Raw genomic sequence first — 12,129 nt, 5'->3', positions numbered from 1 at the left:
GTGAGACAACCATCCAAATAATTTCTGGTAGGAGCAGTGAAAACCAATTCAAAACAAATTTAAAAAACATTACCAATATATATTCAGCAACTTAAAAGGTGCATGCTTAGAAAAAGGGTCCTTAACAAGGTTCAACCTCTTTAATTGAATTGTTGTAGTATTCTATATAGAAACCTTTATTAATTTCCCCCCAAAGACCACACAAAAAAACTTATTTATTTGTTTATTTATTGAGGGGGAGGTGTTGGGAGGGATGGATACAAGTTTAGTGGGATACTGAGATACTATGACTAAGACAAGCCTAATCTATTTTCTATTTACTTTTACTATTTAAAAAGAAACCAGTAACCATAGCCCACAAAATTTCTTGATTCTTGAAATAACCAAAACAAAAGACCGTGTTTTTATTCTATCAACAGCCTCTCTGCATCCTCTAGTGCTCTCTCCACGTTCTCAGCGTACGTGCAAAATGATTCTCTTTCCAGGTGAAGTGTTTCTCTGGCTCCTTTAAGACTTCTCATGGTGTTCTGCACCTCCTAGAAACATACACATGCAAAAAGATTCAACACAGAATGACTAATGCATATACAACCTTAAAAGATTGAATACTGAGACTTACTGTTAAATGTGTTCTGTGCTCTTTTGTAAAATCATCAAACAGCTTCAGCTCACTCAACAGTTTTTGGGAAATGGTCTGTAAAATCAAGAAACTTTATTTTCACAATTTCTTTTCTAAGAGATTGTGCTACAGAAAAAAATGAATGGAAAGCAATTTGGCAGTAAACATTTCAGTAAAAAAGGTTTCATTGTGAGTCTGCTGAGAACAAAGGCGGAAACGAGAGTATTTAAATGAATTATCCATATTTGAAAATACTTGTACAGGCCATCACAAACACTACATAAAAACGGAAAAACAATTACAGAAGAGTCCAACATTGGGATGTAGAAATTGTAATTTAAAATCTAACTTAAACCTTTATAAAGTAATAAATGAATAATATGCTAAATCAAAAGTTACAGCATTTTCTTTATCCACACAAAAATAATCCTTGTCTGAGCCATCATTTGACAGAGAGGTTGTCTCTCCTTGAATTTCCACTCTTTAGTTTCAGCCTGTCTGTGCAATCTCCTTTCAGGGCTTACAGCTTGGTGCATAAATGCAATCTAGTTTGTCTGCAGTTTTAAGTTAAATGTAACATTTTAAAGGTTTTTTTAATGCCTCTTTAAAATGTACCACAAGACCAAATTTGCAATGACAAACCAAATACAAAATCCTTAGGTATTTGGAAAAGAACAACAACAACAACAAAAATAATAATTATTCCAAAGGCTAATGTAATGGACGTCTTGTCAGCTGTTTATTGTTGCAGCAGATAATCTAACACCTTGTCCTAATAACAAGCAGTGCGAGTGAGCAACAGCGACAATGACAGGTGACACACCTCAAACTAGAAGGACGTTAACAGACAAGATGAAAATACTCCCTTATATAAAATTGAAAAGCATTTGCTGAACAGTCACAGCCTAATCTGCATGCCTCATAGCTCCTGGTGTAGAATGGGTTCAAAACACACATAGCTTGCAGTTTAAAGCAGAGTTTGTCAACCCTGGTACTATCACCCTGCACACTGTATTATTTTTTCTGGTAAAATCACTCAGTTGTAAGAAAATTTCACAACAGAACTGGTGTTAATATGTAAACCGTAGTTGACAAACACATTCTGATCCATTCCTTTGGAATATAAACTCTTTATATATGCTACCCCTAGGTCAAATTATTCGTAAACATGGAATTAGCTTCCACTGTTATGCTGATGATACACAGTTGTATGTTTCAGCGAAGCCAGAGGACAGACAGAAGCTTAGTAAAGTTGAGGATTGTGTAAAGGACATTAGACATTGGATGTTAATTAACTTCCTTCTGCTTAATTCTGATAAAACAGAAATACTTTTATTAGGCCCACGTGTAGCTAGAAGTATTCTTTCTGATCACATGGTTACTCTGGATGGTCTTTCTGTTTCATCATGTGCAGCAGTTAAAGACCTTGGAGTGATTATTGACTCCAGCCTATCATTTGATGCTCATGTAGATAATATTACTAGGATAGCCTTCTTTCATCTCAGAAATATTTCTAAAATAAGAAACATATTGTCACTACATGATGCGGAAATACTAGTTCATGCATTCGTCACCTCTAGATTAGATTATTGTAATGCCATACTGTCTGGATGTTCCAGTAGGAATATAAATAAGCTCCAATTAGTCCAGAATGCAGCTGCTAGAGTCCTAACTAGAACTAGAAGATACGACCATATCACACCGATATTATCAATACCGCATTGGCTCCCAGTAAAATCTCGCATTAATTATAAAATACTCTTATTAACCTATAAAGCACTAAATGGTCTCGCGCCACAATATCTAAGCGACCTTTTGGTTTTATATGATCCGCCACGCCTACTTAGATCAAAAGATGCAGGCTATCTGACGGTACCTCGAATAGTGAAGGCTACAGCAGGGGGAAGAGCTTTCCTTTATAGGGCCCCACAGTTATGGAACAGTCTTCCTATTAGTGTTCGGGACTCAGACACAGTCTCAGTGTTTAAGTCTAAGCTTAAAACGTATTTGTTTACTCAAGCCTACCCTGACTAGATTCTGTTCTACTTTCTCCCTCTCTCCTTTCGCCGAGCCCCACACGAATTTATGGAGATACTAGAGATCCAGATCCTTTCTGCCTCTGGATGGAGCTCAAATCTTCTTTAATTCCAGACTGCTGGGACTACGGCTGCTCTTAACGCCATACAGACTTCATATAAATCCATAATGAACTTTTTCACAATATCTGTTGTTACCCAGATGAGGATGGGTTCCCTTCTGAGTCGGGTTCCTCTCAAGGTTTCTTCCTCTTAAAACATCTTAGGGAGTTTTTCCTCGCCACCGTCGCCACTCAGTGGCTTGCTCAGTTGGGATAAATTCACACCTTTAATATCTGTATACCGTGTTGATATTTCTGTAAAGCTGCTTTGAGACAATGTCTATTGTAAAAAGCGCTATACAAATAAAATTGAATTGAATTTATAGTCAAGTAAGAATCTTTTTGATATTTATTCACTTTATAATAAATGTAGAAATAAAATCAGTTTTAGAAATAAATGTTGATTCAGCATTAGGAATGAATGAATGAATGAATGAATGAATGAATAAATAAATAAATAAATAAATAAATAAATAAATAAATAGAAAGAAAAAAAGAAAAAAAAAAAAAAAAAAAAGTTACCATGAGTTCTTTTCTTTGTCCTGCCTGCTGTTCTACTGCTTCACCAACTTTCTCCCCTGAAACTACAAACAGGTTTAAGTGAATTAAAGCATGACTAGAATGAAATAATTAAATGAAATACACAAGGAAGACATATTTGGCCTTGTAGTAATCTTATAATTTGGAATATGAAAAGTAGCAATAGGAATTGGAAGTAAATTGCAATTTTTAATTGTAAATTGTAAATAACTAAAATTACATTCGAAAATTATTGTTGGCAGTTTTTGACAGCTTTTCTTTATTACTTGGGTAATCAATAATTGGATAAACTTGTGTTTTGTTAGCAATTGTTTGAGATCAATGTAACCAGATTTATTTTTTTTTATCAAAAGGTTAAACAATAAAAACAATTTTTCACAGCCATCTTTGCTCATATTTAACAAAGGGTGCCAATATTAGTGAAGGGCACTGTGTATTGATTCTCGCTCCTTTATGGTCCATGTCTAAAAAATGCTGTAGTGTCCACATTACAATATGATATCCTTGCATTTTGCACTGTTATCTAGACCTTTAATTGTCTCTCGATGGAAGCACCTCTCCCCCTTGTGTGAGATATAGCTATTTTCTTATACTTAGAAAAGATTAATGATTTGATCAGTGTGTGTATATATATATATATATATATATATATATATATATATATATATATATATATATATATATATATATATATATATATATATATATATATATAAAAAAACATACTTTAGGTGGACTCTGATGGATCAAATCAGTAATCTTTTCTAAGTATAAGAAAATAGCTATATCTCAGACAGGGGGGTGAGGTGCTTCCATCGAGAAACAATTAATATACTTGGTCCCCATTTTTCTCCTTCTTCAACTGGTTTGGTAATTATCTTCTCCTCTCTAAAAGGCTTCAGTGAGTGCTTGGGTGGATTGGGTAGGGACGGATGAGTGAAATTCTTTATTTCAATGTAATTTTTATCCTTTATGCTCAATAAACTATCTTCATTTGAATCTTAATTTAAACTGCATTTAGATGCTCATATTTTGTGAAGTCTCAATTTCTGTAGCAGCCACCAAAACATAGCAGGCCTCTTCAGGCTCACATGGCTGACTAATTTTTCAAAATCTCATCACAGTTTATTCAACTTAAACAATGTGGCAAAAAAAAAATCCTCATAAATGTAGGCATGGTTATATAATAAGTATCAACTAAATGTTATTTTTGCAACACTTGACATAACCAAGAAGATTTATAAAAACAATTGTATTGATACAGAATCTGCCTGAAAGAGAAACATTATTTGTGGTTAAAAATATTTCTTAAAGCCCTTGTCAACTTATTTTCATAAGTAGCTTCTTTCTATTACCTGTAGCTCCTTTTGACAGCAAAAGAATGAATGATTTTTATGGCTTTTTGTGAGCACTGTGCTGCTAAAAACATGTACAAAATACACAAACAAAACGCAATATGCATGACCTGCATGTAAAAAAACAAAAGCATTGTTGAAGCTCCACTCTGTCATTCCCAGTGTTTTCCTTACAATAGAATTTAATAAAATAAATTTCACTGCTGGATTTACTGGACAAAGTGCAGCGCTGCACAACCTTAATTGTCCTTTTTTCAATTTTGAAGGGACGTCCTGTTCTGATCATATGGTCCAGGCTCAAGCCCCAGCACCACCAGGCTGCCAATGTTCGGCTGTTAAGCAAGGCACTTAAATCTGCTCTGGGGGCAATGAACCCCAACTTCCTAACAAACTGTAGTATGTATAAAAAATTATTTCATTGTACTGTAATGTATATGTGATGAATAAAAGCTTTCTTCTTTTGTGTAACTGTGGTGTCCCATTTTCTCCACTTGTTCACTTGTCCTACACAGTGTCCCAGGACACATGTCAGTCCCTCCAGGATTTTGCAATTGCAGAAATTAATGTGAAATCAAGCAAACCCTGCAATATTCGGAGGAGCTTGTAATTTTACAAAATAAACTTTTTTTTGCTATAGACTGAAGACATTTGCATTTGAGATCAAATGATGAATATGAGAAGAGAGTTAGAATATCAGCTTTTATTTCCCGGTATATATATATATATATATATATATATATATATATATATATATATATATATATATATATATATATATATATATATATATATATATATATATATATATATATATGTATATGTATATGTATATGTATATGTAGACGTGTTAAACAACAGAACATTTAGTATAAGACCACCCAATTTGTATGTGAGCAAAAATATTGGAATATGTGACTGACAAGGTGTTTCTTGTTACCCAGGTGTGGCCTGTTAGATTGATGGCTTAAACTATTAATAGCTCTTAAAATCTACTCTTGATTTTAGCTTTCAGTCTCACCAATGTAGACTGCATTTGTTGTTAAAAAGGATAAACCAACATGAAGACCAGAGAGCTGTGTATGGGTGAAAATCAAGCCATTTTGAAGTTGAGAAAAGAGAGAAAATTGCACAAACATTGGGCATAGCCAATACACCAGTTTGTAATGTCCTGAAAAAGAAAGAAACCATTGGTGTACTGAGTAACAGACACCAAATGTTCAGCCAAGGAAAACAACAGATGATGACAAACATTGTGAGAGCTGTGAAGAAAAACCCAAACAACAACAAACATCAACAAACTCAAAAAGTTCTATGTTGTCTAACACATCTAGATGTAAATACCAGGAAACAAATACTGAAATCCTAAACTCTCGTGTCATATCCATCTTTTGATCTCAAACCCAAATGTCTTTGGTGTACAGCCTTCCCTTTTCAATAGTTTCAGAGGGGACTGTATTAGAATGTAAATCCAGACAGGCCTCTTGTATGCTTGGAGGTCAGATGAGTCTGGGGTGTCCTTTTATCTAAATCTGAAATTTTCACCCAAGGTCATAACACTGAACTTTGTGAATCAGTTTATTGGTTTTGGAACAGGCTGTGAGGCAACGGCAGACGTCAATGTTGCACAGTATGTTCTCACACCACAGCTGTTTCACTAATAGTAAAATGATTAACCTTTACTGTGTGCATTTGATTGAATTTGGCATAACCAGTCACTAAAGACAGAGGATACTAATATAGAATCTAATAGGATGCTAATATAAATATATTATTAATATAATATAAATATAATAGTATCTATAGGATACTAATAATGATGCATGCTTGTGACTTGTGACATAAATGTCATGTTTGTAGTTCATTAAAACAAAAACAGTTACCTGGATCAAGGTTTTCTTCAATGAGAAGTACATGACAGTCTCTGAGCTGTTTCTTAATTTCAGTGTTGTTTTCTTGAAGATCGCTGCAGCGTTGTTCTAATACAGACACATTTTCCTACAAAGAGAAAACAAAACCACTAAAGCCAAAGAAAACCAAACTTTGTACTTCTTTTTAAGATTTATTAAAAACTAATACATGACATTTACACAGGTATTCAGACCATCTATTTGGATTTATATATCCTCTGCTGTTCATCTCTGAAGGAACTCTCAAGCTGTCAGGTTGAATGGGGCACATCACTGTACTGTACTGCTATTTTCAGATGGTCAACGACCAAGCTCCAGCCTTTCTAAATCATGCCTAATCAACTGTATTCCAGATGAAATTCATTAAAACTGTAGGAACTTTTCAAGAATGACTTCAAATGTCTGAATACTTATACTCATGGGGAAAATTGAAGCACATGCTCCTTGAATTAAGTTTTTATTTATCAGGGCTTAAATAACAACTGTGTGGTCCCCACCAACTTTGATAAAAAAAACAAATAACCTCAGGTTGGGGAAAAAAAGGAGAAAAAAAAAGGAGAAAAAAGGAGAAAAAAAGGAGAAAAAAAAGGAGAAAAAAAGGGGGGGGGGTGTTGGGGAATAACCTTATGATTCAGTAACATGTAGAACGACCTTTAGCAACAATAACTTGATGAAACCTTTTCTGGAAGAGATTCTCTCAATCATTTTGAAGAAATTTTGACCAGCTTCTTCACAATATGACTTATTTGAGGCCATTCATTTATGCACAGCTCTATTAAGCTATTAATGGCCTCACATTTCTCAAGAATATTCTGGTATAAAGTGGAGTTAACCATTGTCTCAGTGACTGCAAGTTTCCCCATGTCCTTTGGCTCCAAAACATCAGCCCTACACTACTTGACAGTTAGTATGGGATGTTTAGATGACATGCCGTGTTCAGTTTCTTTTTTTTTTTAACCAATTATAGTGCTGTGCATGATGACCAAAAATCTCCACCTTGGACTCATCACTCCAAAGGATATTGTTCCAGAACTTTTGTGGTTTGTTCTGACGCAATTTTGCAAACCTGCCATATACTTTTTGGAGAGGAAGGGCTTTTTCCTACGCACCCTTCTATGACAGCCATTCTTATTCAGTATTTTTCTAATTGTGTGGTCATGAACATAAACATTTAATGTGCTTACAGCGGTCTGTAGGTCACATGATAATGCGCTTGGGTTTTTCTTTATCTCTGGGCAATAAACGGTCTGACCTTGGACTGAATTTGCTGAGACGTCCACTTCTTGGAAGATTGGTGATGGTCTCGAAAGCTCTCCATTTGTAAACAATTCTGCTCACTGTAGAATGGTGAATTTCAAATTCTTTGGATGGCCTTGTAATCCTTTCCAGATTGACAAGCAGCAACCATTGCTTCTCTGGTTTCTAAACTTTGGTTTACATTTTGGTGGTAAAAAATTATTACATATTGAAATCTGTGTTTTTTTGTTGTCACCTGCTGTTATTTGTTGTATTGAGGTAAGTGAGTGAGGACCACTCAATTGTTATTTAGGCCCTGATAAATAAAAACCTAGAACGGAAAAGGGATGTACATTCTTTCCCCTCCCCACGACTGTTTGTAATTATGTGCTCTGTGATGGGTTGGCACCCGATCCAGGTTGTCCCCTGCCTCGTGCCCCGAGTCCCCTGGGATAGGCTCCAGACTCCCCCGTGAGCCTGTGTAGGATAAGTGCTACAGAAAATGGATGGATGTAACTGTGACATTTAAGTTTTTATATTTTGTAAGAATTTTACAAAAAATTATTTGTAAAAACACATATAGGGTTACCATGTGCTGTAATGTCTTCTTCTGAATACTTTCATGCACGTTTCAGGATTTTGTGATCACAAATTAACGCAAAACCAAGGAAATGCCCCAATATTCGCAGGAGCTTGCACTTTTTTAAAATTTCCACAGATTTTCTGATAATTTGGGCAAAGATGTGTCGTGTGACATTATCACAACGTGCATTTAGCCAAAGCCACCTTTGATTCATGTCGTCAAACATGACTACAGCTAAATTCAAGTTTTTGAAAATGACTGATTTTTTTTTTGGGGGGGGGGGATTTGCAAAATCAAGCATTTTTGGCCACAGCAATCACCAAAAAAAAAAACCCCTGCAAAGTCCTGTAAGTACTGATGTTTTTAATAATCTGTAATAAAAAAAAAACTTCTATAATCCTAATGTATGTTTGTTTATATGGGATTCCATTAAAATAAAGTAAAATAAAATGAAGAGTTTGACCAGTTATCCCTCCAGTTTTACAGGAACACACAAAATGCTAACCAGTGTTACTGCCTTCACTTGTGATTATGATCTTGAGCATCTAACTGACTTTACCTTCAACTCTGAAATCTGTTTCAGCAAATCTTCATTCGCTACCAGCAAAAGACGATTTTGTTCCTTTACATCACTTTGGAGGCCATATCTCACTGAGGGCCTGGGACATAAAAACATTTAGAATGAATAAATAAACCACTTTGTAAACATGCTCATAATCCCATATTGATCTGCTTACCCTTTGAGACTTTTTGCTGGGTTCTTCCTGGGGAAAAAAATAAGAAAGAAGACAAATACAATTACAAATACAACGGCAGTGTCACTGACAAAAAAAAAAAACCCCTAATATACCATGTTACTCACCTGATCATAGTCTCAGGGTCAGTCTTAACGTTTGCTTTCTTAGATGCTAAATTAGGATGTGTGGGAATAGCTGTATCTTTAACTGGAGCTCTGTCCACTCTCTTCATAGTGCCTTGTGGACAAAATGTTCGCAAATAAGTTCACTTAACTTCAATTCACAGTTTAGAATAAAACACACTCATTGTAGTTGTCGCTCAGCTCATTTAACTGGTTAATGGAGCTTTAGAGAGACGGGTGTAATATCTCTGCTACAGCAGACACTGTTTAATATAATCAAAGCGGTGTGGTATAGCTCTCCAATTAACTCATCCGGATTCAACTGAAGACTGAGTAACAAACTTACCGCACAAAGATTGTGTTAAAGTAATCCAAGTTCAAAAATACACTTGACTTAAAGACTTTCAGCGCGGTAGACGTTCAAAATAATTGCGTCACATCCGTCGACTTCTTCTTCTCGAGTAGTATTCGTTTACGTTGGGAGCGGTGCCGGTGTCATGACAGTAAATGTTCAAGTCAAATACTGCACCAAGCGCATGCGTATGGACTGACGTGAGTGACGTACAAGTGACGTATTTTCCATAATCGGTTTGACGGTTTGACAATACAGTGAACATCTGGGGAAATGCACCGCCCCCTAATGAACTATTTAAAAAGCACTGGTATAAGTGAGAGAATTTAGTAATCTATAGTACGAATATCTAGTATATAGCTATTTATCTCTTTATTTTCTTTTATTTATGCAGTATTGTTTTGGCATTATTATTATTATTAGTGTTTTTTTTCTATTTAATTTTAGTATTATTATTATTTTACTATTATTATTTTTTTTTTCCTGCCAATCTACTGCCCACACTCCAGTCCATTAGGTGGCGGTGATGAACCTTTAGTGGTTTGCCAACCGCCATTAAAAGCAAGAAGAAGAAGAAGAAGACTACTGTGACGGCTCCCATATAAATATAATAATAATAATAATAATAATAATAATAATAATAATAATAATAATATAACTGAAAATATTAACATATAGTCACTTAAAGTACATTAGGAATATAATGTCAGGATACATGTATATTCGTGCCTATTCAATATGACCTGTTTTATAATATTGGCCGTATAATAAATAGTTTCGCATTCATTTGTGTTCATTCCCTTTAAAAATGGATTTTTGATTCCAATAAGATTAACAGATAAACCTTGGCAACGCAGGTATTGTGTCGAACTTCGTTTCCCTGTAGGGAATGGTTTCCCTCAGCTTCGCCCCCGGAAAAAAAGGCGGAAAACGCGCGCGTGCACAACAAACACGCCCCCGAGACGCTGTGCTCGTGCCACTGAGGTACTATGGAAAGCCCTCAGAAATCTCCTTTGTTCATGTCATGATACACTTCCACAAACATGTGTTGTGAAGATCAGACTTTAATAGATCTCTGTTCTAAATGTTTAAATTATCTGACTCTAATTTCACCTTCCAATCAAACTGATAATCCTAGAGGTTCACATACTTTTGCCACTCACAGATATGTAAAACTGGATCATTTTCCTCAATAAATAAATGACTAAGTATAATATTTTGTCTCATATGTTTATCTGGGTTCTCTTTATCATTTTTTTTAGGACATGGTGTTTTAGGTCATATTTATGCAGATATATAGACAATTCTAAAGGGTTCACAAACTTTCAAGCACCAGTGTACAATTAGCTAAAGTTGCTCAAACTTAACTTACCCAGTGGATTAATTAACTAGCAAAGTTGACCTGATCTACTAAGACAAATAAGTATTTAAGCATAGAAACATGAACATAAAGTACAGTATCTGACAGTAACATCCTCAGCTGTCAGGATGCGTTCCTCCTGCTGTGATGAACAGATATAGGGATAACAGGCTGAAAATCACAGCACTTACTCGTTATGGGTAAACAAGTCAGCAGTATGAATTTGACACATGTTACAGTTACAGGTACATTTATATAGCACTTTATATTACATTTATATAGCACTATATAGCACTAGACCACCAGTGAGTAGCATCCACCTAGATGATGCAATGGCAGCCATAGTACGCCAGAACGCCCAACACACACCAGCTATTACGCATGAGCTTTCTTTCTTATTGAACACAGGAGGAACAGTATCTGACAGTAACATTCTCAACTGGTAGGATGCGTTCCGCCTGCTACGATGGACAAATTTGCTATGATGGAAGTGGTGTAGACACAAAACTAAAGATAATAGTTCAAACTTATATGATGGGGTTTTTATCTTCAATTTCTGCAGACCTTTTCTCGGTAAATTGCAGTGATAGTGTACTTTTTGGGACAGAAAACCATCAGATTTAGTTTACTCTAAACAGCTGAATTAAAGTGGACAGTGGAGCACAATTACATTTCTAAAAAAATAATAATAATAAAAAACTGTACTAAGGGGAAAAAAGAGAAATATGATCAATATGTCCAGGTATTGTGCCTTTTGAGAACGGTCATATATTTAGCCTAGAAAATCACAGTTATGTGAGTGATCACACATTTCCTCCAGAAATCTACAATATTCAAAATACAAATATAAAATAAATTATTGAAAGAATTAACAGTAGGTGTTTGTGTTAATAAAGACATGTAAAAAACGCAGCAAACATAAGTTCTGTTACCTCATTTTCAAAATATAACTAGAGAGTCATGAAATATGCCTTTCATTTCTGGAATACAACATTCTACTTTTATCTAAAAGTCATTAAAAACGTTAGTTTTGAGCCTTAGGGCTTTCCATAGTACCTTAGCGGCACGAGCGCAGCTTCAGTCAGAGGCGACTTTTTTTCCGCCGTTTTGCTGGGGGCGGGGCTGGGGGGCGGGGCTAGGAGAAACCTTTCCTGACGGCTAAACGGATTTCGACACCATAG

At 35.3% G+C, this 12,129-nt stretch overlaps 1 protein-coding gene across 2 annotated transcripts; it reads right to left on the bottom strand.

The window, feature by feature from the left end:
* Positions 1–209: 209 nt before the first annotated feature.
* On the bottom strand, positions 210–10,551 carry knstrn (kinetochore localized astrin (SPAG5) binding protein). Of its 2 annotated transcripts, none has more exons than XM_017456851.3 (8): positions 10,433–10,551; positions 9,240–9,351; positions 9,115–9,141; positions 8,937–9,036; positions 6,532–6,646; positions 3,279–3,340; positions 620–694; positions 210–536 (listed from the first exon to the last, which is right to left on the bottom strand). In XM_017456851.3, the coding sequence occupies exons 2-8, from the start codon at positions 9,344–9,346 to the stop codon at positions 405–407; spliced, it is 618 nt and encodes a 205-aa protein (XP_017312340.1). In that variant the 5' UTR covers positions 9,347–9,351; positions 10,433–10,551; the 3' UTR covers positions 210–404. The 2 variants fall into 2 exon arrangements, with proteins under 2 accessions (XP_017312340.1, XP_017312339.1); XM_017456850.3 differs by lacking the exon at positions 10,433–10,551 and adding an exon at positions 9,583–9,748.
* Between the last annotated feature and the right edge of the window lie 1,578 nt (positions 10,552–12,129).

Source organism: Ictalurus punctatus, chromosome 26 (genome assembly GCF_001660625.3).
Source record: "Ictalurus punctatus breed USDA103 chromosome 26, Coco_2.0, whole genome shotgun sequence".
Taxonomy (NCBI): domain Eukaryota; kingdom Metazoa; phylum Chordata; class Actinopteri; order Siluriformes; family Ictaluridae; genus Ictalurus; species Ictalurus punctatus.
Note: the sequence above shows the minus strand (reverse complement) of the source record. Positions and strands in the feature narration are given on the sequence as shown.

Coding starts and splice junctions, on each gene's coding strand:
- knstrn (XM_017456851.3), bottom strand. CDS start 9,346: ATGAAGAGAGTGGACAGAGCTCCAGTTAAAGATACAGCTATTCCCACA. Junction 6,647..8,936: donor AACAGATTTCAGAGTTGAAG/GTAAAGTCAGTT, acceptor TTCTCTTTGTAG/GAAAATGTGTCTGTATTAGA. Junction 3,341..6,531: donor TGAAGAAAACCTTGATCCAG/GTAACTGTTTTT, acceptor ACCTGTTTGTAG/TTTCAGGGGAGAAAGTTGGT.